The 23214-nt window shown below is 41.0% G+C and overlaps 1 protein-coding gene and 1 pseudogene across 1 annotated transcript in view; both read left to right on the top strand.

Annotated features, from left to right (window-relative positions):
• Positions 1-23214, top strand: part of Golim4 (golgi integral membrane protein 4) — an 86225-nt gene that overhangs the window by 37561 nt on the left and 25450 nt on the right. The window contains 7 exon segments of the mRNA XM_051157308.1: positions 11570-11644; positions 13020-13069; positions 15236-15289; positions 16811-16828; positions 16830-16962; positions 19826-19908; positions 20666-20749. Of these exon segments, the coding sequence (XP_051013265.1) occupies positions 11570-11644; positions 13020-13069; positions 15236-15289; positions 16811-16828; positions 16830-16962; positions 19826-19908; positions 20666-20749 (497 nt within the window).
• On the top strand, positions 430-1965 carry LOC127199591 (snRNA-activating protein complex subunit 1-like; annotated as a pseudogene).

Raw genomic sequence — 23214 nt, 5'->3', positions numbered from 1 at the left:
TTGTTTCTCTAGATAGAGTGACTCCCGCCATCATGTCATATATACATATCTGATTTTACGTATCTGTAACTGGAAAACACCATATTAAATCAGTTAAGCCAGTCTTAAATAAAATACTGTATTCTCTCCAGCAGGAGGTTTCTAGATTTTTATATAGATATGATCTGAGTTTTAGATCGACTATCAGATAATACTTCTTACTTGAATCATGAGGACAAAACCTAGTGGCTTTTTGGAAAAACAAGTAGTGCACTGGTCTTTCCAGTGAGGATCGAACCTCCCTGCCACTTGAAACCCTTCTTCCTTGCTGTCTCCCACAGCCTACCGCAGTGTTAAACACTAGCCCACCACCGTTAGTTTGCTTCCCCTACAACTTTTTGAAAATAGAATAACTCAGAAAGGCCTTGGGACCCTGACACCCTGGAGAAAATATGGGGACTCCTGCGGGCGCTGGGACCCGTCCCACGGGTGTGGGAACACTTGCAGGCTTTGGGACCCCGCTGGGCCTGCAGACCTACTGCAAGACGCTGCTCAGCGCCTTCCAAGAGATGGAAGGCATGAGATTCAGCCAGGACTTCGTAGAGCTCTGGCGCAGCGTGAAGTTCGCGACCATCTTCTGTGGCAAAATGAGAAAATTAAAAAAGAACGTGTTTGCAGAAGAGGCTTTAGCTTTGGCTTGGCACTATTTCTTGCCTCCATACACCTTCCAGATCACAGAGTTGGTGTTTTGTATCTGCTGTATGGGCCGTACTACATGCAGCTGTGCCAGCCAATGCGAAAGATCAGAGTTGCCCCCTACGACTGGGATGAAGTTATTAGATGTCAGCAAGACCTGACAAACGCACGGCATTTTGACGCAGCTTTTGTTTTCCGGAAGCTTCAGCCACACAGAGCGTTCCATTTCACAGCAATGCCTCAGCTGCTCTCATGTAGAATGAAGAAAAAAATTCAACAAACGCGAGTGACACAAAAGTTTAAGGACCCAAATGATCGTTTGATGAAACTTACCACTTCTAATGTCTTAGAGGAAATGGTGAATGTTCACAATCACTATCAAAATATGAAGCATGCAGCCGGGCGTGGTGGCGCACACCTTTAATCCCAGCCCTTGGGAGGCAGAGGCAAGCGGATTGCAGTGAGTTCGAGGCCAGCCTGGTCTACAAAGCGAGTCCAGGACAGCCAAGGCTAACACAGAGAAACCCTGTCTGAAAAAACAAACTATCTATCTATCTATCTACCTATCTATCTATCTATATATCTGTCTGTCTGTCTATATATATGAAGCATGCGATTTCAGCTGACAAGTTGACGCCAGCCTGGTCAAGGACTTTTTTGACAACATTAAGAACATAGTTTTGGATCATCATCAGTGGCACAGAGACAGGAAGAATTCGTCCTTAAAACCGAAACTTAAAGATGGAGAAGAGAGTGGCGAAGGCACTTCAGAGAAGCCAGAGAGATGTCAAAAAGCAGAGTCTCTAGTGAAAATAAAAGCCAAAACCTTGGCAGGTGTGGTAACGCACGCCTTTAATCCCAGCACTCAGGAGGCAGAAGCAGGCGGGTTGCTGCAAGTTCGAGGACAGCCTGCTCTACAAAGTGAATCTAGGACAGGCAAGGCTGCACAGAGAAACCGCCTCTCAAACAAAACAAAAAAACAAAAGCCAAAGCCTATTCAGCTGTTGCCCAGGTATCCGAGTCCAGGAGGCATCACCAAACCATCCTTGACTCTTCCATTTCTGATTCTGGGTCAGGAGAAGTGCAAGGCAAAGTGACTAAGAGAAGAGCCAGAGAGGCAACAGAACCAGCAGGGAGGAAGAGGCCTTCCAGCATCAAAGGTAATGTTCAGAATGAACGTAAGAAAGGTCTTTACACCTGAGTACGCCTGTAATTATAGAAGAGGGGGACACTGATGGCATCAGTGAACCAGAGTTCATTGCACCCTCGAGAAAACTGGTGGAGTTTTAAACTCTGAGCTTTCCAGCAGAAGAGAAGGTGTTATCTTGTGTTTTTGAGCCGGATGGTGGCCAGTGAGGACTAACGTCTGACAACAAGGCCATTTCTGTGAAATGAGAGAGGTTCTTGTAGGTCAAAAGTTGGAGTAGAAGTTTGCTCTGAAGTTGAATTTTAACATTCCTCTTAAAAGTCTATATGAATGGAGAGAAAGTTTGCATTTAGAATGTAGTAGAAAGAGTTGTACATTTATGGATTAATAATATTTCCTGAAAGTTTTTGTGCTATCGCCTTAATATAATACTGTAATGCTTACTATTCTATTTATAAAACATGTCTTAAAGTACTGGTTATATATAAATGACTCATATCTGTCAGCTAGCAATGGATTTGGCTGTGATTTTTGTTTAACATTTTGTATATTATCGTTAAGTGCAATAAAAATTTTGCTCCTTAAAAAAAAAAAAAAAAAAAAGAATTACTCAGTGAGTACCAACTTGCTGCCTGGCTTAATTTCTTTTTGAAAAAATATTTTACTAATTTTTGATAACTGTATAAATGTATTTTAGCATATCCATCCTCACATTGCCTCCCTTAACTCCTCTCAGATCTTCTCCTAACTCACATCTTTTTTTTTTTTTTATAGTTACCTACTAACTTGAATTTGTACTACCTGTATATTTGTAGGTGTAGGACTATCCTTCTGAGTGTAGTTGACCTAGCAAGAGCCACAACCTTAAAGAAAACTGACCATCCCTCTCCTAAAAGCTGTCAGCTGTCCACAGCGGAGTACTGAGGGCTCCTGAACTCCCACCCCATCCACCCAACTCTGTGCTAGAATGTTTACTGCCTTAGTCTAGTTCAGTGGTCCAGTGAGATAACTGGGGCTACATACAGGAGCATGGACGAGGGGCAACACTGATGAGTATGGGTGACCAAAAGACAGCTACATCAGCATACAGCCTACTCTAGCATGCATTGACTCACAAAAGCTGTATTCCTAGACAGCCTACCTGTGTGACCTACAGTTGTTAGCCAAAGCCTCCTCTCTGCTGCAGTTGTTAGGGTGCTTCCCTGGGGAGGAGCAGTGTGGAATTTTTTTTAACTGTCTGAGCTCCTGAGCCTCCTGCGTTATATTAGATTTTGAGTCTTGAGCCTCCTTATTTCCTCCAAGAGGGAGTGCTTCAATTTGGAGGAAATTGCACAACACCCTGATTACATCTTGTATCCCATTCAGTCTCGTTAATACAAAATTCCCACTGCATTTATGTTCAGAAGAAACCAATGGTTCCCCACATCCCTGTGAATAAAAGTCCAAGTTAGAGGCCTATAGAAAGTTTCCTCCTATGTCTCCCCAAGACTCTGCCCGCCAGGCTGGCCATGATCAGGCTCTCGGACCTCTGATCTTCTGTCTTTCAGCACAAGCATGCTTGGATGCTTGAGATCTGTTCTCTCTCTCTCTCTCTCTCTCTCTCTCTCTCTCTCTCTCTCTCTCACCTATAATCCTTTCAAGGTTAGCTTCCAATGGGTCCTTTTTAAAGAGGTCTTATGTCACTTACACTTTGAAGAAAAACCCGCATCCTTATCTCTCTCCACACTTTCAATGTCTTTCAGTTGCTTGCCCTTTCAATTACCATCTAAAATAGTATTTATTTTGTTCATTATTTATTATTTCTATATCTTTTCTCAGACCAGAATATTCCTTTCTTTATTTCCCCCTGAGACAGGGTATCTCTGTGCAGCCTTGGCTTTCCAGGACTCACTTTGCAGACCAGGCTGGCTTCGAACTCACAGTGATCCACCTGCCTCCACCTCCCTGAGTACTGGGAATAAAGGTGTGTGGGACCACATCTGGCTCAGAATATTACTTTCCACAAGGCAGATTTAAAAACAAAACAGAACAAAGCAAAACTGTTTTGTTCATGGTGTAGTCCCAGATGTCAGAAAAATGCCTGGAACATAGTGTGTACTCAATAAATATTTGTTTGTAACATAGAAACAACTTAAGACCTGATATCTGAACACTGAAATTTAGGCTTTCCATCTTTAGTAGAATCACTTAAAGTGTCCACAGAGGCAAATTCTCATTAAAAAAAAGTTAGAGATGACTTATGAAAATTTACTTTTATGCTTGCTTCAAGCACATCAGTTGCAAAGAATATAGATCCATTATTTCATTATAAAATTCATGTGCCCTTTATACTTCATTAGATACTTTGTTTGTTGATGTGATCAAATTCCCCGAAACAAACAACTTAAAGAATTAAGAATTTATTGTACCACCCATGATGCCAGAGAAGGCTAGAGGACAGTAACTTAAGGCAATTAGGCCCAGTGTCCATGCAATAAGGAAGCAGAGAGCAGTCAGCAAGTGAGGCGGAAGCTTTCCCTGCTCCCTAACAACTCCACAATCTCCAAACACTACCACCAGCTGGAGACCAAGTGTTCAAATACACGAGCCAGTTGGGGGCATTTTACATTCAGTCCAGAACATGTTCTTAGTCCGTCATAAGAGGGTTTGTACGCACCTCCATGTCAATTTCGAGGATTGGAAACTATTCCTCTCTCCCTGCTTTCACGCACCTCCTATAACCTCATTTTTCTCATCTTCGTTATTAACCTGAAATAGATGAAGTTGTCTGAATGAAGTTCAGCAGCTAGTTAAGAAAGTATAGACATACGGTCTATAATGTCTATATATACTCTAGACCTTTGGGATGAGGTTTGCTCTTGTTACTACAACTCAGAAACTTCTTTTTTTTTTTTTTTTTTTTCAGAAACTTCTTTTTCCCCCTCTCTCATTAATTTATTTATTCACTTTACATGCTGGTCACAGCTCCCTCTCTCCATTCCTCCCTGTGTCCCTCCCCCCCCCCCCCCGACAAACTCCTCCCCTCATCTTCTCTTCCCTTTTTCTGCCACAGAGGCCCCCGCCTGGGTTCCAACCCACACTGTCACGTCAAGTCCCAGCAGGACTAGGTGCATCCTTTCCCACTGAGGTCAGACAACGCAGGCCAGTTAGGGGGAAGGAATCCAGGGTCAGAGACAGTTCCAACTCTAGTTGTTAGGTGACCCACATGAAGCTTACACATCTGCTACATATGTGCTGGGGGCCTTTGTCTAGCCCGTGTATACTCTTTGGTTGGTGTTTCAGTCTTTGTGAGCTCTCATGGGCCCAGGCTAGTTGACTTCTGTAGATTTTTTTGCGGTATCTTTGACCCTTCCAGCTCCCTCAGTCGTCCCCTTCACCCCCCCCCCCCCCCCGCACTTTCCACAAGACTCCCTGGGCTCCCCCTATTGTTTGGCTGTGGGTATCTGCATCTGTTTCCATAATCTGTTGGGTGAAGCCTCTTAGAGGACAGTTATGTTAGGCTCCTGTCTGCAAGCACAGCAGAGTATCATTAAATAGTGTCAGGGGTTGTCTTTCTCCAATGGGATGGGCACTGCTTTCATAAAATCCCATAAATTTGGATATGTTCTGCCCTCATTTTCATGGAATTCTAGAAAGTCTTTAATTTCTTTATTTCTCCCTTGACTCAGTCAAGATCACTGAGTAGAGAGTTGTTTAGTTTTTAGTCTTTCTGTGGTTTCTGTGGTTGAAATCCAGTTTTAATGCATGGTGGTCTGATAAGATACAAAAGGTTACTTCAGTTTTCTTGTATCTGTTAAGGCTTGCTTTGTGACCGACTATATGGTCAATTTTGGAGAACGTTCCATGAAGTTCTGAGAAAAAGGTATATACTTTTGTGTTTGGGTGAAATATTCTGTAGATATCTGTTAGGTATATTTAATCCATAACATCTGTTATTTCATTAATTCTTTGTTTAGTTTCTGTCTATTGGTGAGAGTTAGGTGTTGAAGTCTCTCACTACTAATGTGTGAAGTTTGATATGGGATTTAAACTTTAGTAATGTTTCTTTTACGAATGTGGGTGCACTTGTATTTGGGGCATAGATGTTCAGAATTGAAATGTCATCTTGATGGGTTTTTCCTTTGATGGATATGAAATGTACTTCTTCTCCTTTGATTAATTTTGGATGAAAGTCTATTATATTAGATATTAGAATGGTTACTCCAGTTTGCTTCTTGGGACCATTTTCTTGAAAAACCTTTTTCCAGCTCTTTATGCTGAGGTAATGTTTATATTTGTTGATGAAGTATGTTTCTTGTATGCAGCAGAATGATGGTTCCTGTTTCTCATTCATTCTGTTAGCCTGTGTCTTTTTATTGGGGGAATTGAGTCTTATTGATATTGAAAGATATTAATGACCAATGATTGTTAATTCCTGGTATTTTGATGTTGTTGTTGGGTGTGTGTGTGTGTTTTCTTTCTTTTGGTTTTGCTACTGTGAAATTATTTCTTTCTTGTGTTTTTCTTCTTTTTAATTTTCCTTCAATTTTCTTCTATAGGGCTGGATTTGTGGATAGATACTGTGTACATTTTGTTTTGTTATGTAATATCTTGTTTTCTCCATCTATGATGATTAAAATGCTTCTGGATATAGTAGTCTGGGCTGACATCTGTAGTCTCTTAGAGTCTGCAAGACATCTGTCCATGCCCTTCTGGCCTTTAGGGTCTCTGTTGAGAAGTCAGATGTAATTCTGAAAGGTCTGCCTTTATATGTTACTTGGCCTTTGGATGTGGAAGTCTTCGCCTTCTTCTATTTCTATTATTCTTGGGTTTGGCGTTTTCATAGTATTCCCAATTTTCTGCATGCTTTGTGTCAGGAAATTTTTAAATTTAACATATTCTTTGGCCAGTGGATCAATTTCTTCAATCATATTTTTTACACCTGAGATTCTCTCTTCCATCTCTTGTATTTTGTTTGGTGATGCTTGCATCTGTAGTTCCTGTTTTCTTCCCTAGGTTTTCCACCTCCAGGTTTCTTTCAGTTTGTTTTCTTGCTTCTATTTCCATTTTTGTGTCTTGGGCCGTTTTATTTATTTCCTTCACCTGCTTCATTGTGTTTTTCTGTATCTCTTTAAGGGATTTATTCATTTCCTCAGCTTTAAGTTTTTAACCCTGTACCTGTACAGTTATGCGTGTATAGTGTAAGACTTCCATGTGGCAGGACATTTTCCTTTCAGCTCTGAAGACTTCCTATAAACTGTCTGCCAGATCAGCCTCTGTTCCTTTAAGGGTCCTCATGCTTGACCAGTAAGCACTCCTGCCACTGAGCCATCTTCCCAGCCCTGTGAAGGATAAAGGAATGCAGAAGCTATTTATGCTGATACCTTGCGGGGGGAAGCAATTAGTACTCTGCTAAGGTAATATTTTGCATGTTCACGGAGAAGCAAGAAGATTTGTGGTCCGAAGATGAGTAATAAGGTGAATCACTCAGCATGTGAATGGAAGGCCCAAGAAGGCAGTTCTCAATGTGCTGGGTCTTATGCATTCACGGAATCCCACTAATAACCAGATTAAAGCATAAATTACAAAGGCAGGCAGGAAAGGTTGTAATGAAAGATATGTGTGCTAGCTTCCTGCCACTACAACAAATATCAGAGGTGTATCTTGAAAGGTTTGTTTTGACTCAGTCTTAAAAGTCCTGGTCTGTAATGTTTGGCCCTGGTGTTGCTGTTATTGTTCTGTACATGGTGGGAAAACAAACAAACAGACACCCCAACTGCTTAATCCAGTGGCCAAGGGACCCCACTAAGCCTCAACTGCTTAAAATTCACTGCCTCCCAGTGGGGTCACTTAGGACTGAGCCTTTAACACATGAATCTCCAAACACATTCAAAATCCAAACATTAGCTACCTAAACTCGGGATGGAGTGAGAGGAAAGTCCTTGATATAACAGCGAAGGAATCATTTATAAAAAAGAAACCAGGAAGACAAGCCTTAACACTGTGCCTTAGTGATGCCCTCTTACCCTTTTCGGGAGCCGGAAGAAAGGCCCAAGGTAACTGTCAAACATACCATTTATCTCCTTTGTCCCTTTAGGTAGTTATTGGCTATGGATTGTCTAAGATCTTCTGTGTTCATCTTCAGACTTTGTATGAAGTAAAATTACAAAAGCAAGAAGAAGAGAGATAATGAAAAATCTCTGTCAAAAAATATGTCATGTTCTTTTCATGTTGAATCACCATCTTCTGTGTGCTAGAGAAAGGGCCCAGTGGCTGGCGTCCACCCCATTTATAGTGACTTGGTGCTACAGGTCAAAGTGCTTCTAAAACAATGTCATAATGGGACAGGGGAGAGAATCCAGTTGGTGAAGTAACAGCTGCAGAGGCATGAAGACTCATGTTTAGCTCCCCAGCAGCCACATAAACAAGCCAGGTGCAGTGGAGCACGTCTGTAACTGGAGGTGTAACAAGTGGGCCATCTGACGTTCATTGTCCATGCAGCCTAGCTGAATGGACAGGTTTCAGGTTCAATGAAAGATGCTGCCTCAAGAAACAAGACAAAGAGCTCTCAAGGAAAAGACCTGACATTTATCATGTTTCTGCATGTGCATGTATATGTGCATGCATGTGTACACTCACACATATCCGTAGAGATTCATATAAAACACACACTCACGTACAGATTATCATAAATACCTGATTTTAATCCTGAAGTTACCCAAAGCCTTTGAAAGCGTTCTGTTCTGACAACTATGTATTGCTTTGAATTTATTTTCCCTTTTCTTACTTGTTGTCTACTTATCTTCCTATAGCCACAAATGTTGAAATTACAAATTTATTCATTTAAAATTTGATTACTGATGAACTTTAATTATTCCACCAGTTGTACTATGTGACTCTCATCCAAGTTTTAGGTCTTGTTTTATAAAGGAAAAATGTTATATTGTAATCAGATCTGAAGAGGGAAAAAATTATGGCTACTGTTGGTTCTACCAAAGAATCATTGCCCTCCCCTGGCTTAAGGAGTTAAGTCACTAGGTGGTGCTTTCTGAAGGATTTGGGGGTGCTACCTTTTTTAAATTATAAAATATTTGTTTATATTACATGTCTGAATGTTTTGTGTGCAAGTGTGTAGTTGTGCCCAAGCATGCTTGGTGGTTGTGTATGGCAACAGAAGGCCTCCTGATCCCCTGGAACTGAGTGACTGATGGCTGTGAATCATCGTGTGGGTTCTGGTGACCAAACCTGGGTCCTCTGCATGAGCAAGAGCTTGCAACTACTGAACCATGTCTTCATCTCTGACAAGAATTGCTTCTCAGTTCTGAGTTGGAGTGTTTTGCTCTGAACTTCTGAAAATAGTGTTTCACCCAGAAGTAAATGCACACAGCATTTCTTTTGTAACTTCTAGATGAAACTCAGTGTTAAAATGTCAAATGATTAGAGGAAGCGAATGTTGTTTTAAACCCTTAAGAGATTCTTCTTTCCTTCTGTTTCTAAAGTTGAAATGAGCCCTCTCTCCATTCTATTTGTTTGCTTGCTTACTTATTTGTTTATTTTTCGAGACAGGACTTGGCTGTCCTGGACTCTCTCTGTAGACCAGGCTGGCCTTGAACTCACAAGAGACCCACCTGCCTCTGCCTCCCAAGTGTTGGGCTTAAAGGCATGTGCCACTACCACCCAGCCCTCTTTCAATGATTTATTGCATGGAAAATATTGCATCCCCTTTCAACAAACCTAGGAGGAAAGGATTATTACAGAGCCCCCTCCGCCCCCTCCCCCTGCCCACCCCTCCCCCCCCCCACCGCCAATGAATTCTTCACCAGATTAATGAGTTTGAATAGCAGGTGTGAAGCATTGTTTTAAACTCCTCACCACTGGACTTAATGCTATTGACTTCAGAGTATAAATAGAAAAATAGAGACAGGTGACAAGGATTGATTAGCAATCTTTCCTCTAACTGAAGCAATAAACCTATTAGATAAATCACTAGCTCAAAATCCTGAGAAATGTGTGGTGAAAGACGTGTGTGTGTGTGTGTGTGTGTGTGTGTGTGTGTGTGTGTGTGTGCATGCATTAGAGAGAGAGAGAGGGAGGGAGGGAGGGGAATAGTGGTTGTGTTTTCTAGAAGGATGTAAAGATTCTATCTGTTCTATCTTTATTGCCAATAAATTTTTATGGAAAAATTGGCTTCCAGATTCTAATAAACTGAAAGAAAAAAAGCGTACTTGGCATATCTTCAGGGTTTTTCAAGTAAAAAGAAATAGACTAATATTGTTGGCAATGGACCAACAACATGCATACCACAATTATTTTTTAGTGTAACTATTACCTTTTCCTTCCTCATTCCAGAAACCATTCAGGGTGGGGTATTTAGTACCAATCTAGGCCACAAAGGAGGGAGAACAGCACTCACTAGTAACAAGAAGCTGTGACAGAGAGGGCAGAGGGACAAGCAGGCAAGCCCTTCAGCACCAAGGGGTCACAGCAGGAGAAAGAAGAGGCGGGTACTGGGATCCTGGCAACTTTGGCAGCAGCTATTTATGTTGTATACAGACAGCTATTGACCAAAGATGATGGCATTATATATAGCCAGGGAGTGCTTGGGTGTGATCAAAGAACAGAGCAACAGAATTGGCTTAGCTTGCCGGAGAATGAGATCATAGTTGACACAGTGCTGAACAAACAGGAGTTGGAGGGCACATCTGAAATTGAATTTATCCCTTTCTCAGCCCTTGCTGCCTGTTCAAACCACTCTGCCACTGAGCTTTCTGTTCCCAGATAAAGTCCGAGACACATTTGTTGATTTCTCAGGCTCCTCTGGGAATTAAAACAAAATCAAGTGTCCCTGAATTTATTAATAGCTTACACCTATACGCATGGCATTGGTTTGTCGATTGTTATATCTGATCCAGTCTAGGGTAATAAATCACCTTTCATCCACTCCCAAGGTGAAATTTCTTTCGCTTGCAGCTTCTGCTTGCTGCTGATGTCCATGCCCCCGTGTGTTAGGAGCCATGGTGAGCACTGTTCCCCGTTTCCCTCCACAAGTGTATCTTCCTCCCTTCTCTGCAAGCAACTCTGACTTCTTCAGAGTGTATGAATAAGCAGAACGCTGAGCAGGCAGGTTGACCTTCCAGAACGGACATCACTTTGCTCTCCCGGATAGTGCGAGCACTTCCGTGGTTTTTGGCGAATCTCTCCATCCTCTTTCTCTGCGCTTTTTGTACACGCTGGCTCCAACATGACGGAAGTGGAAAGAGCTGCCTAGCTTTCCGTGGCAGTTGGCTTAGCTCATGCTTCTTGAGATGCAGAGCACACTGACTTTACAGATAAGAGTCATTAAGAGGGAAAAGCTCTTCTGATACTTAACCAGGGAAGCAAGAGCAGGGGATGTGGATGAGGGAGGAACTGCCCTGTGGATTGTGATTGATGTCCTGCACGTGGACACAATTGCCTGGTGGCGGACCTCCTATAGACACATGTCTATGAGAGCACAGGAAAAGGTTCCTGGCTACCTGACATATCAGGATTTGCTAGGGAGTCTGCCCAGAATTATGCTTAGTGACATGTGTGTCACTCGTGCATATTACTTGCACAGAATATGGATCTTTGAACACATCTACCTGCTTTCTTCACCACAACCGTAAACATTTATGTTTTTACTTTAATTGGATGTGGGCCCTATGTTGGTTTTTAGTTCTTTAAATTGCTATTTATTTCACTGTGGACTTTTTAGTTCTCTGACAAGTTTAACTCTTTCTCTTCCAGTTGTATATGAACACAGATCAAGGTTAGAGAAATCTTTGCAAAAAGAAAGGCTTGAACACAAGAAAGCAAAGGAAGGTAAGACAATGGGGCTTGGGCCCTGTTGTTTATTCCTACCCTTCTTTGTTGTATCATGTAATTGATCTCTGATGCTTTTGACTTTTTTTCTTTTTCTTAAGTTGTTTCTCAAATCCGCCCGAAACCAGTGCTATAGGTAGGCAGAGAAAGAGCTGTCAATAAATGTGTTAGGCACGGTTTGCAGACATTTTATATAGTCTTAGTGATGGGGTAAACAGCTCTTTCTTCTCCCTTGGGAACTCAAGTCAGATAGCAAATGGAACATGTGTGCGCTTCAGCATCCAGGTCATGACTCAATGGTCTTTGTTTCCTCCAATCCCATGAAGAACCATCTGTCTAAGAGGCTCAAGTTTAGATTTAGAAATTTTCATTCTATTTTTTGCAGTCTTCACTGAGGTCATATGTTGGCATACAGATCATTTCAGGAGTAATACATGGCTTCCATTCTGAATATTACGCAGGTATATTACTAATGCATCAAGTCTCTTTCAGTAGTTGTGGTTTAGGAAAACATACATTGTTTAGAATATGACATTTTTTTATACACTCCACCTTAGGTCTGTAACTTAGTGAGTTGACCCACTACCTGGAATCTTAAATGAAGTAGCTGTAATTATTATTTCATTAAAAATTTTACTGGCACAGTTGTTCAGTTAGAAATTAACGCAACACAGGCAATGGTATTAAATTTTACCAGAGTTTTCAACGAAAACATGCATTCCAATAACCAGCTAGAGGAAATTTTCTTCATTTTTATTTCTTATTTATTCATATGTTGTGATGAATCTTAGAATTTAAACCCTTGGCTCCCTTGATGAGTGTGGGTTGGGTGCTAGGTACAATGCAATACTCCCTGACTCGTAGGTTGAACAAGCTTTACAATGCTGAGAAGTGCTCTAAGACTTATTTTTGCCCTGTCTTCCACCGCAGAGTGGTGTTATAGAGCCATCTAGTGGATAATAAAGTTTTCAGAGCTTTGAAGATGGAGTAGAGGGCTTGATTGTCTTTTCGGTTCCAGAAGGGATTTAGTGTGCCCTCTAGGGGGAGGCTTTAAATCACCCTTGTCTCCAGATATACCTAAGCCTCTGAGTTTCAAAGGCAGATTTCACAGAGATATTCCAAGTGTGCTATTAGACACTTGACAGCGATTGTGGTGGTGCAGGATTTGCACATAGAAGGGAAAGTGGAAAACTGTCAGCTCTGACATGTTTTCCAAAGCTTTGAGTTGTAAGATGAAGTACATAAATCACCAATTAGACCGATTTGCACAGAAATAATTTTTTTAAGTCTGAGTAAAGTACAACTTTTTTTTCTCTGAGACTTTAAAAGTTTTTAAATGTGTTAACGTATACTTTCTCCATTTTTTCTTTCCTAGATTTCCTTGTTTATAAGTTAGAAGCACAAGAAACGCTAAACAAAGGAAGGGTAAGGCTTTTTTCTCTTTTCGATTTAATTTGTTTTCATGAACTTTGAGGAAGATAAAAATATTAGTGCAAAAACTTTTACTCTATCTCTAGCATTCTGGGGTGGTCATAGATTTTTGTTACCAAAAAAAGAAAAAACAAACAAACAAACAAAAAATTCAGAGAGGAAAATCCTAACCATTGTTTTTTTAAAACTTCCCTATTCATGCTTCTTGACACATGGATGATGATTAATGATAAATTTAGATAGCCTCGCTGTGTCATATGAAGTTTGGTTGCTCAGTTTGGTTCTGGAGTTTTGAAATGGGTTTCCGTACAAGATGGCCTCAAAATCATTGAGTAGCAGAAGGTGACTTTGAACTCCTGACCTCTTGTCTTTACTTCCTTAGTGCTGGGATGACAGGTATGCACTATGTATGGCCAGCAAAGAGGGTCTTTTTTTTTTTTTAATTGGTTGTCAGCCTGGCCTTTAATGGCTGAGCCATCTTTCCAGCCTGAGAGGGTCATTTTATTCACTCTTTTATTTGATTATAGTGTCTCTTTTCTTTGACATGTAAGACTTCTGTTTGCCTTTACAAAGTACTATCAAACAGGAGACCTAACTTAGAGTTGCCATTTGCAGGTATCTGAAGAATGAGTTATGGACAGACTGAGTGATGTTGGCATTTAAAAATATTTTAAGGTTAAAACTGAATGGAGAAAGAGGCACTCTTTCTCTTACATTAGAAAAATGTATGAGTGTTGGTTGAATAAAACATGCATGTTTAGGTATTTCAACACTGAGAAAAGCAAGTTCTTTGAATTACCTGAAAGAGGCATTTAGCTTTCAAATTTAACTTGCTTTCAAAAGCCCATTCAGACCTGTGTACACACAGTTGTGTATTTTGTAATGTAATCTCTTTATAAACTAAAAAGACAGAAAGGGAGGGAGGGAGGGAGGGAGGGAAGGGAAGGGGAGAGAGAGGAGGACAGACAGATAAAAAGAGAGCCAGGCAATGAAATGATAAAGCAAAAGTGTAGTTTATTTTAGGAGCTATGAAAAGAAACCACAGAGTGCACCTGTGTGGAGACAGATCACAGCAGGGGTGTTGCTGTGCAGAAAATAAACCAGCCTAGTGAAGGGAGACTGAATGCTCCAGGTGTCTTCAGTATATTCATTGGGAATGGCAGCCTAGTATTTTGGAACTGGGAGGCCTGTATTGACAGCTGCTCTGTGGACTGCGGGAATGGTCTAGAACATGAGATTAGAAGGGGGAGTTCAGCCACCGTCAGCTTGGGCTCAAGCGCCAGTCCTCCTCCTCTGCTACCATGTAAATAACTTGCTTTACTTCTGGTATTTCACTCTAGTGGTGAACTGAAGATTATTCAAATGCCCATTAACTGAGGGAAGAACAGCCTTTCACCCTTGAGACAGGCAGACAGAGCCCTGAGGCCTGCTCTTAATGGATGCACCCCCACCCCTCCTACCCCTGCTGGGCACAAAATACTGTATTAGGTATACACAGTGACTTTCAGAAGTTCATTGAGTGACTAGGCTTCTAGGCTTCTTTAGATTGTGAAAAACAGAACTAAATCCTTTCTAAGACTCCTGTCAACCTATCATTTTATGATGATTCTATTTTCATGATTTTCATGACAAAAATCTAACAAACGCAGAAGAAAACTGAAACCTCTTCATTTCTGCTGTTAAATAAAGAAACAGGTGCTCTTAGGGAGTGTCTCAGTGGTAGAATGATTGCCTTGTATATGCAAGTCCCAAGTTTAATTTCCAGGAGTGTTAAATAAATAGATGATAGACAGACAGACTGACAGATAAATAGATAGATGGATGAGATGGCCCTAAAGACATGCTGTCTCTAACACAAAATTTATATTAGCTTACAAAAGCAAAAGTGGGAGCTGGAGAGGTGGCTCAGTGGTTAAGAGCACTGACTGCTCTTCCAAAGGACTCAGGCTCAGTTCCCAGCACCCACATGGCAGCTCACAACTGTTTATAACTCCAGTTCTAGGTGACCTGACACCCTCACACCAATGTACATACAATTAAATAAATTAAAAAAAGAAAACAAAAGCAAAAGTGAAAATCTTTTATTAGGCAATGAAGCTATCCACAGCAAAAGAACCAGATCGTCTATCTTTTGTTGACTTGATTTTCCTTGATTTACAGCAAGATTCCAATAGCAGATACAGCGCATTGAATGTCCAACATCAGATGCTGAAAGTAAGTAACATAAATGTCGCTAATGAATGAAGAAAGGAGCAGGAAATATTCAAACTGATTAACCATATTTAATATGATAAAAGAGAAGGTTTACAGAAAGTTTACTTGGACTATAGACATGGTTATCTAAAAATTGTCTATATTTGTCTTAGTATGATTATTACTTTTTTACCAAAAAAATGGGGTCAATGTATTCCCCTTTCCTCATATAATAATGAGGCTTTCTTGTTACCTACTTTTAAATTTTTGTTCTCTTTGATAGCTTTAAAGTCCTTTGTTTGCTTAGTTTCTCACAGTGGTTTTTCTTTTATTTTACACAGACTAATGTGTGTAGAACTCAAACGCCTTGTCTGTGTAACTAATGTTTGACAGAAACACTTTTAACTACTCCAAGAACACAATTTATTATTTACATATTTTTCTCCCTTGAATGTTGGGTAAAACTCACTATCACAAGCCAGGAAGACAAGAACCACAAGAAGTAAGAAAGTCACTGATTCTGTCAAGCTGGGAGCGATTCGCACAGCATCCAGCACCATGTGCAAATCCTACCATGGTCTCCACCCCACATCAGCCCTGTGTGTTGGTTTAATGTTTCCTATGCCTTCATATCAGCAGGATACACACTTTCTAGTGAAACAGACCTTTCTTATCGCCAAGAGTATAGTACATTAGAGCAGGGCAGCCTTTCACATAAGCATTTGGAGACTGGCGAAATTCACTAACTTCTAATGATGGTGCAGAATTCTAATATAAAATCAAATAAATAAAAATGAACTCTAGAAACAATTCGTTACTTCCCCCAAAGGGAAGATAGCCCTCTTTCTCTTTCTCTCCTCTACCCCAACCATTCTCAAACTGGGTTACTAGAAGATTGAAAATCAAAGAGATGTTGAATAAAGTGGTTCTCTGTGGTCAATGGTCCTGCCTTTGAGTACTTCTAAAATATGGAGAAGAAAACTGAGGGCATACTGAAGAAAAGCAGACTTTTTCTTGCCATGATTTTTTTGGGCATGTAGTCAATATAACACAGGTGAACTAGGAAGAACCAGCAATCTTAAAAGGATTAAAAGATGGTGGTAGATAAGTACAAATATGACACCATGAAGAGTCTTGAGCGTTTTCAGATTTAGGTAGCTTAACTTAGAGTCACCGTGGAGCCTCACATGAATATTGTGCAGCCTTGATCTTGCTTGTTAAGTAAAGAAAAATACACAGTGTAGCTAAGGTTAGCTACCTCAGATTGTTCCCTCTTCCTTATTTTATGCTAGCTTCTTACACTTATTGGTGTTTAAAACTGAGGATAGATTTATCTTTCACTGTCATCTCAAACTATTGGGTTGAAGGGTAAAGAAAATGACAGGGAACTACAGAAACAGAGCACATCCTTAACTGAGCTCAGCCTTTCATGTAGTCTCCCCCTTCTGATAAGACAGAGAACTAGACTAGAGAGAAATTGACTTAGATTTAGAGATGTAAGTCTATTTAGAGAACGTGCCTGCTCAAGTATGCGTCTTGCAGAGTCAGCACGAGGAGCTGAAGAAAACAGCACAGTGACTTGGAAGAGGAGCACCGTAAGCAAGGGGAAGACTTCAGTAGAACGTTCATCGACCACAAGCAGAGGTGCCTGCAGCTGCAGCAAGAAAAGGAACAAGAGCTTTCTAAGCTGAAAGGTATTGGATAGGGCCAGAGATGCTTTTGTCCACCATTGCAACAAGAACACACACACAAGTGCTACAGTACTGGCCTACTTTTAGGCCTTTTTACTATTTACTGCATTCAGTTTTAATGATCACACTGAATAGCACTCTTCTCTTTTGCATAATACACTCGTTTTGTTTTCTTTTATAACTTTTGTTTTATGTATATGGTGTTTTGCCGCGCACTATGTCTGTGCACCACAAGCATTCCTCATGCCTCTGGTGTCTCCAAGGGGACATTAGATCTCCCAATACTGGAGTTGTAAGTGGTTGTGAGCTGTCCTGTGTGTGCTGGGAAATTAGCCAGGATCCCCTAGAAGATCAGTAAGTGCTCTTAAGCTCTAAACCATCTCTCCATCCTCTCTCTGTGTCTCTGTCTTTGTTTCTGTCTCTGTCTCTCTCTGTCTCTCTGTCTCTGTCCGTCTGTCTGTCTGTCTGTCTGTCTGTCTGTCTGTCTGTCTGTCTGTCTCTCTCTCTCTCTCTCTCTCTCTCTCTCTCTCTCTCTCTCTCTCTCTCTCTCTCTCTGTTTTTCTGAGACAGGGGTTCTCTGTGTAGCCTTGGCTGTCCTGGACTCCCTTTGTAGACCAGGCTGGCCTTGAATTAACAGATCCATCTGCCTCTGCCTCCCAGCGTGCTGGGATCACAGGTGTGTGCCTAGGTCTTTCTCATTTTTTTTTTAAAGCAACATTCATATATAGTAAAATTTTAATGATGAAATCAGAGTTCCATCAAATAGGAAGGTACAAATATGTCACTCCTGACTACCAAGGTGTTTTAGCCTCAGAACTTTTTACCCAGGACCAGAGTGGACATACAGAAAGCTTTCAGTAAGAAAATAAATTACACACACACACATCACTTAGGAGAGATAGAAAGTGAGTGTGCCTATGATGTTTTTGGTTATTTGGGTTAGTTGAGATGGGATGGCCTAACCTAACTGTGGACAGCTAAGTGAAAGTGATTGAGGGGGATGAGTCTAGATGTCCTTCCCTTTCCATGTCTTGACTATGAACACAGTGTGACCAGATGTCAGAAGCTCCTGCCACTGTGACGTCCCTAAAGGGATAATACTATAACCGGGCAGTGTGGACTAAAATAAACCTTTCCTCCCCCACGTTGCTTTCATTGGTGTATTTTATCACAGCAACAGAAGCAGAACTATGACATGACTCTGGATAAAAAGAATTAAGCAATAAAGTTAAAGCATGTTGTGGTCGACAAAGAGTAATGGTGACTGGCAATCTTTGTAGCTGAATGTGAGCATTTAAACCTCCTCCTCTCCCAAGGAAGGCTGACAGCATGGAAACTAAGATATCTCTTCATCATTATGAATGTAATACCTGATGAAACATTTCTACAATGTATTAGGACCAGCTTAAGTGAAACCCTTCCATTGATGGTTTTACTGAATTCCCATTGCAAACCTGGAGGCAGGCAGACAGGGGTCTTGTTTTACTTAGCGTATGAAGAAATGGAGCAAAACTTGCTGGCAGAAGCCCAGTGAAAACATAGAAGCCTCTGTCAGTAAGTTTGCAAATAACAAATCAGAGCTGGCCATTCAAGTTTAGGTATTTCAAGCATTTTTGTTTAAAAGCCCCATGCAGTTTGCAGTACACTAAATGTCCTCGTAGGTGGCCAGTGATATCTAATTTTGACTTCTGAGAAAATCCACTATGATGTGAAAGCCAGATCCTACTTTGTTCTTAACTTTTTCCCTCAAAACATAATCATAATTCCTGTGCCCAGGAGTCAAGAATGGACAATAAGAAAGTAGAACTGTACCAAGTGTGGTGAGAGAAGGGGGCAGATGCTCCCCTTTGATGCTAACTTAGCTGGAAAGATGGAGCCTTGTCTGTAGAGGTATCTGTATATGGGGACAGTTTGCCTGGTGCAGTCAAGATTTATTTAATGCCTGCTGTCCCAGCTCATATATGAATTGTGCCCCCTTTCTTTCTCTCAACCATCACCTCTTCCAAAATAAATTATATAATCACCAAGCCAGCACTTAACTTCCCTTGTGTTATATATTGCCATGCAGTCATTGGCCTAAAACTGCCAGATATTGTTAGATCCATTTTTAAACAGTGATGAATAGTCAGATATGGAAAAGACTATATAGGCAAACATTTAAGAAAAACAAACACCAAGTTTGTAAGTCTGAATAATACTTAGCATGTAAAACACATAGAATGACAGTTTCTAAAACTGGAGCGGTAGATGTAGCATTTTCAGGAGGAAGTTGGCACCTCAACAGGGAGGGGAGGTTTTGCGACCTCACGCTTCTTACTCAACCTTCTCTCGTTCCAGCTCTGAAAAGGCCCTACTCAGAGTCGAAGTTAGATTAACTAAGACATGAATGATAGGAGTAAGAAAAAATTAGAGGTTATCATCAGATGAGTGGGGTTCTTTTTGCCTCTAATTGAAGTACTTTCTGAAGGGATGGGAAAATTATTCATGCTATGAGAAATGGTATATTCTGTTCATAACTGCTTTTCATTTGTGATAATCCTCAAAACCGAGACCACACCTGCCTATTCCATCCAGTCCCACGGGCTCATTTATTAACAGAGATATTTCATGCTCAACAGCCATATGACTAAATTGTTGACTTACCATGTAATGCATAGTCTGTTTCCAGAGGCTTAAGCCCACGACCCAGATCATTTTGCAAAGAGCCTTTGAACCCACGCTGAGTGCAGACATGACATAATCTTGCTAATTTGGAATAGCGTACAGTTTTAAGTTCAAAATGCATCTTAAAATACGTGCTCAAGCTTCAGATAAACAACTAGGGAACTCTCGGTGCTTAGGTCTGATTGTTCTTGTTGTAAAACAGAAACAGTGTATAACTTGAGAGAAGAGAACAGACAGCTACGAAAAGCACACCAAGATATTCACACCCAGCTTCAAGATGTCAAGGTAAGATGAGTCAGGCATTTGGCTCTGGGGCGTTTGTATGCTTTGTCCTGCAGAATGGCTTCAGAAGTCATTCCTGGGAGCTGGAAAGATGGTCCAGAGATTATGAGTGTTTGCTGCACTCTCAGAGGAACCAAGTTTGGCTCACAGCACCATAAGCTCACAATCACCTGTAACTGAAACACCAGGAAATCTGATGTCCTGTCGGTCCTCCATGGACACTGTATTCACATGCATACCCCAAAACCACTAACACACACACACACACACACACACACACACACACACACACACACACACACACTTAAAAATAAAGGTTTTATTTTTGTTTTTTTTGTTGTTGTTGTTGTTAATTCATTTCCCAAGTGATCTGCTTCACAAACCCAGATTGCTGTCATGGGCTTTGCATACCTGGAGTAGCCCTGAAAAATTTGCCACTTTGTCATCATAAACTAAAGGTAGCCTATGGCATTCAGTATTTGTATCAATAATGACTCATTACTTTGTTGGATAATTATACTTTAAGATAGTTTTTAACCTACAGCGGCTGACTACTAATGTAAGTACTGGGTAGCACTTCTGATGGACTTTAGAATACTCCATAAATCATACCTCTCTCTAGTAATTTTTGAACAAATTTGTTACAAATCCTGACACAACAGCCACCAAGCAAGCAAATCAACGTTTGGGTGGCCAGACCGAAGAATTTGGTGTTGTGACGTTCATATAGCTCAACGTGTAAACTTCTTTTTTTGTGTAGCAACAGCATAAGAGTTTACTCTCCGAGCATGAGCAGCTTGTAGTGACTTTGGAAGACCACAAGAGTGCACTGGCTGCCGCACAGGTTAGGAGAGAAGCAGCCGTTGTTGGGTCCTTTTGAAGTCTGCTTACTGTTTCTGAAGTCCCTCCTGCATGTAGGTTCTTACCACACAAGCTTCAGACAGTAACTCATGACAGCACTCCTAATCCTGGGGGAAAATGCATGCTTTCCGAAGACACCGAAGAGGCTACTAAATAAACTCTCCTTTTGTCCATGACTGTTTCTGCTTCTCCTGCATCATACTTGAGCGATTCTGATGCTTAACTCACAGAGCGGCCTGTGAGTCTGGTCTTTTGCATCTCTCTGGCCCGTGGCAACTCTTAGTAAACTAGGTATAGGGTTTTGCGGTGCTGACTCCCTAAGGAAATCATTCCAAGACCTTTTCTTCTCTCCTTCCTTTATTCCCAGTATCCCAGCCTATATGTATATACTTTTTCTGGGACAAGGCTTAATGTAGGGCTGTTCATACTACAGAAAAACAGAAGGGTCAGTGGAAAGGGAAAAACAAGAGCTGTGATCTCCCTATGTGCAGAGAGTAGAGTGGCCGCTGGCATAAGCCGTGTCTTGGTATGTGTCTGTCAAATGAATAAACAGACAAGGTATGGAAAGCTTGGAAAGGTGATATTAGTTACTCGATTTTGTCTTCATATAATTATCAAAAGGTGTAATACTTTGGGCTCACACCTAGTTACATCTCTTTCAAAGACTTGTTTTTGCAATTAGGGTTTTGTTTTTTTTGTTTTTTGTTTTTTGTGGTTTTGTTTTTTACATTATAAAAAGAATTTATTTTGCTTTACAGTTTTCTAACTATGCTCTCACATTACTTTTTCTTCAAATTTTAAGTTAATCCTCGGTCATTGCATACATGCATACAACATATGATGATATTCACCCTGCATTTACCCCTCAAATCCCTTCCAGTCCCCAACCTGTCCCCTTCCCAGCTTTTTTTTTTTTAGATTTTTTTATTAATTTATTCATATTACATCTCGATTGTTAGCCCTTCCCCTGTTTCCTCCCATTCTTCCCTCCCTCCCATTTCTCCCCTTCTCCCCTCCCCTGTGTCCGTGACCTAGGAAGACCTCCTCCCCCTATATATGCTCTCAGAATATCAAGTCTCTTCTTGGTAACTAGCTATCCTTCCTCTGAGTGCCACCAGGTCTCCCCATCTGGGGGACATGGTCAGAAAAGGGGCACCAGAGTTCATATGAGAGTCAGATCTCACTCTCTACTCAACGGTGGAGAGTATCATGTTCGTCGGCTAGGTCTTGGTAGGGGTTCGAAGCTTACTGCCTATATTCTCCTTGGCTGGTGCCTTAGTTTGAGGAGGACCCCAGGATCCAGATCTGCCTGTCATAAAGTTCTTCTTGTAGGTTTCCAGGACCCTGTGGGTCCTACAATTTCCTCTTTCTTCCATGCTACTCTTGCCTAAAGTCTCAATCGGATACCCTTCCCAGCTTTATGTCATCTACTTTTTCTTTATGTCTTGCTGTACCCAGTTCAGCTGCCTCTGTGCACCCTGCTGTGGGGCCCTGCACTGGAGACCTAGAAACCTCACTGAGGCCACAGAACCAAATGATTATCCCTCTTTTGTCCCCCTTTGGCTACCCATGGCTTCTGCCGCGAGGGGGTAGGGCCTTGCAAACGGCCTATCCTTGGGGTCAACTGGTGACACTCAATGACTCTTTGTTTACAGTGATTTTTGCTATGAATTAGGATCGATTCTAGACACTGCTGCATTCCAAATCTTCTTCGAAAAGTTTGTCAATGGTTGTTTTATGTAAGGTTCACACAGTAAAATGTGGTAAGCCGACTGTGTGCAATAGCCAAAAGTATTACAATAAGAAGCAACAATCTGGAAATGCATAGAAATAGACTAAACTAAAATGGTTGGATTAGTGACCTAAACCTTAACAAGGTGTGAAATGAGCGCATGAGCAGCATCACTGAGCCAGCTTTTGAGGTTTCTGTCGTTATTATAGGTGCGTTTGTGTGCACATGTGTGTAAGTGGAAGCCGGAAGGCGAAGCATCACAGGAGTCACTCCTCAGGATGTCCTCCGTCCTCCACTGTGAGACAGTCCGTCACTGGCCTGGAACTTGCTAATTCCAGCCACCCCAACCCCTTCCTGAGGAATCCACATAGCTTCCCTTTCTCAGCCCTGAAACAATTTAAAAGTAGAAAACTGTAATTTTATACACAGAGCCTATATATAGGTTTCTTTTTATTTTTCTTTCTTTCTTCTTCTTCTTCTTCTTCTTCTTCTTCTTCTTCTTCTTCTTCTTCTTCTTCTTCTTCTTCTTCTTCTTCTTTTTAATATATCTAGCTGCTTATGTAACCTTAAGTATTTTAAGACGGCAAGGCAATCAAAGTTCTGCCTTTTGAGAGTTTTTTTTTTTTTTTTTTTTGGCGGGGGGAGCTTTTTTTTTTTTTTTTTTTTTTTTGTCTTAACACTTTATGCTATAACTAGTTTGTCCTTTAATTACTTTA

The sequence above is a fragment of the Acomys russatus genome, chromosome 15 (assembly GCF_903995435.1).
Source record: "Acomys russatus chromosome 15, mAcoRus1.1, whole genome shotgun sequence".
NCBI lineage: Eukaryota > Metazoa > Chordata > Mammalia > Rodentia > Muridae > Acomys > Acomys russatus.
This window is presented reverse-complemented; position numbering and strand designations above follow the sequence as displayed.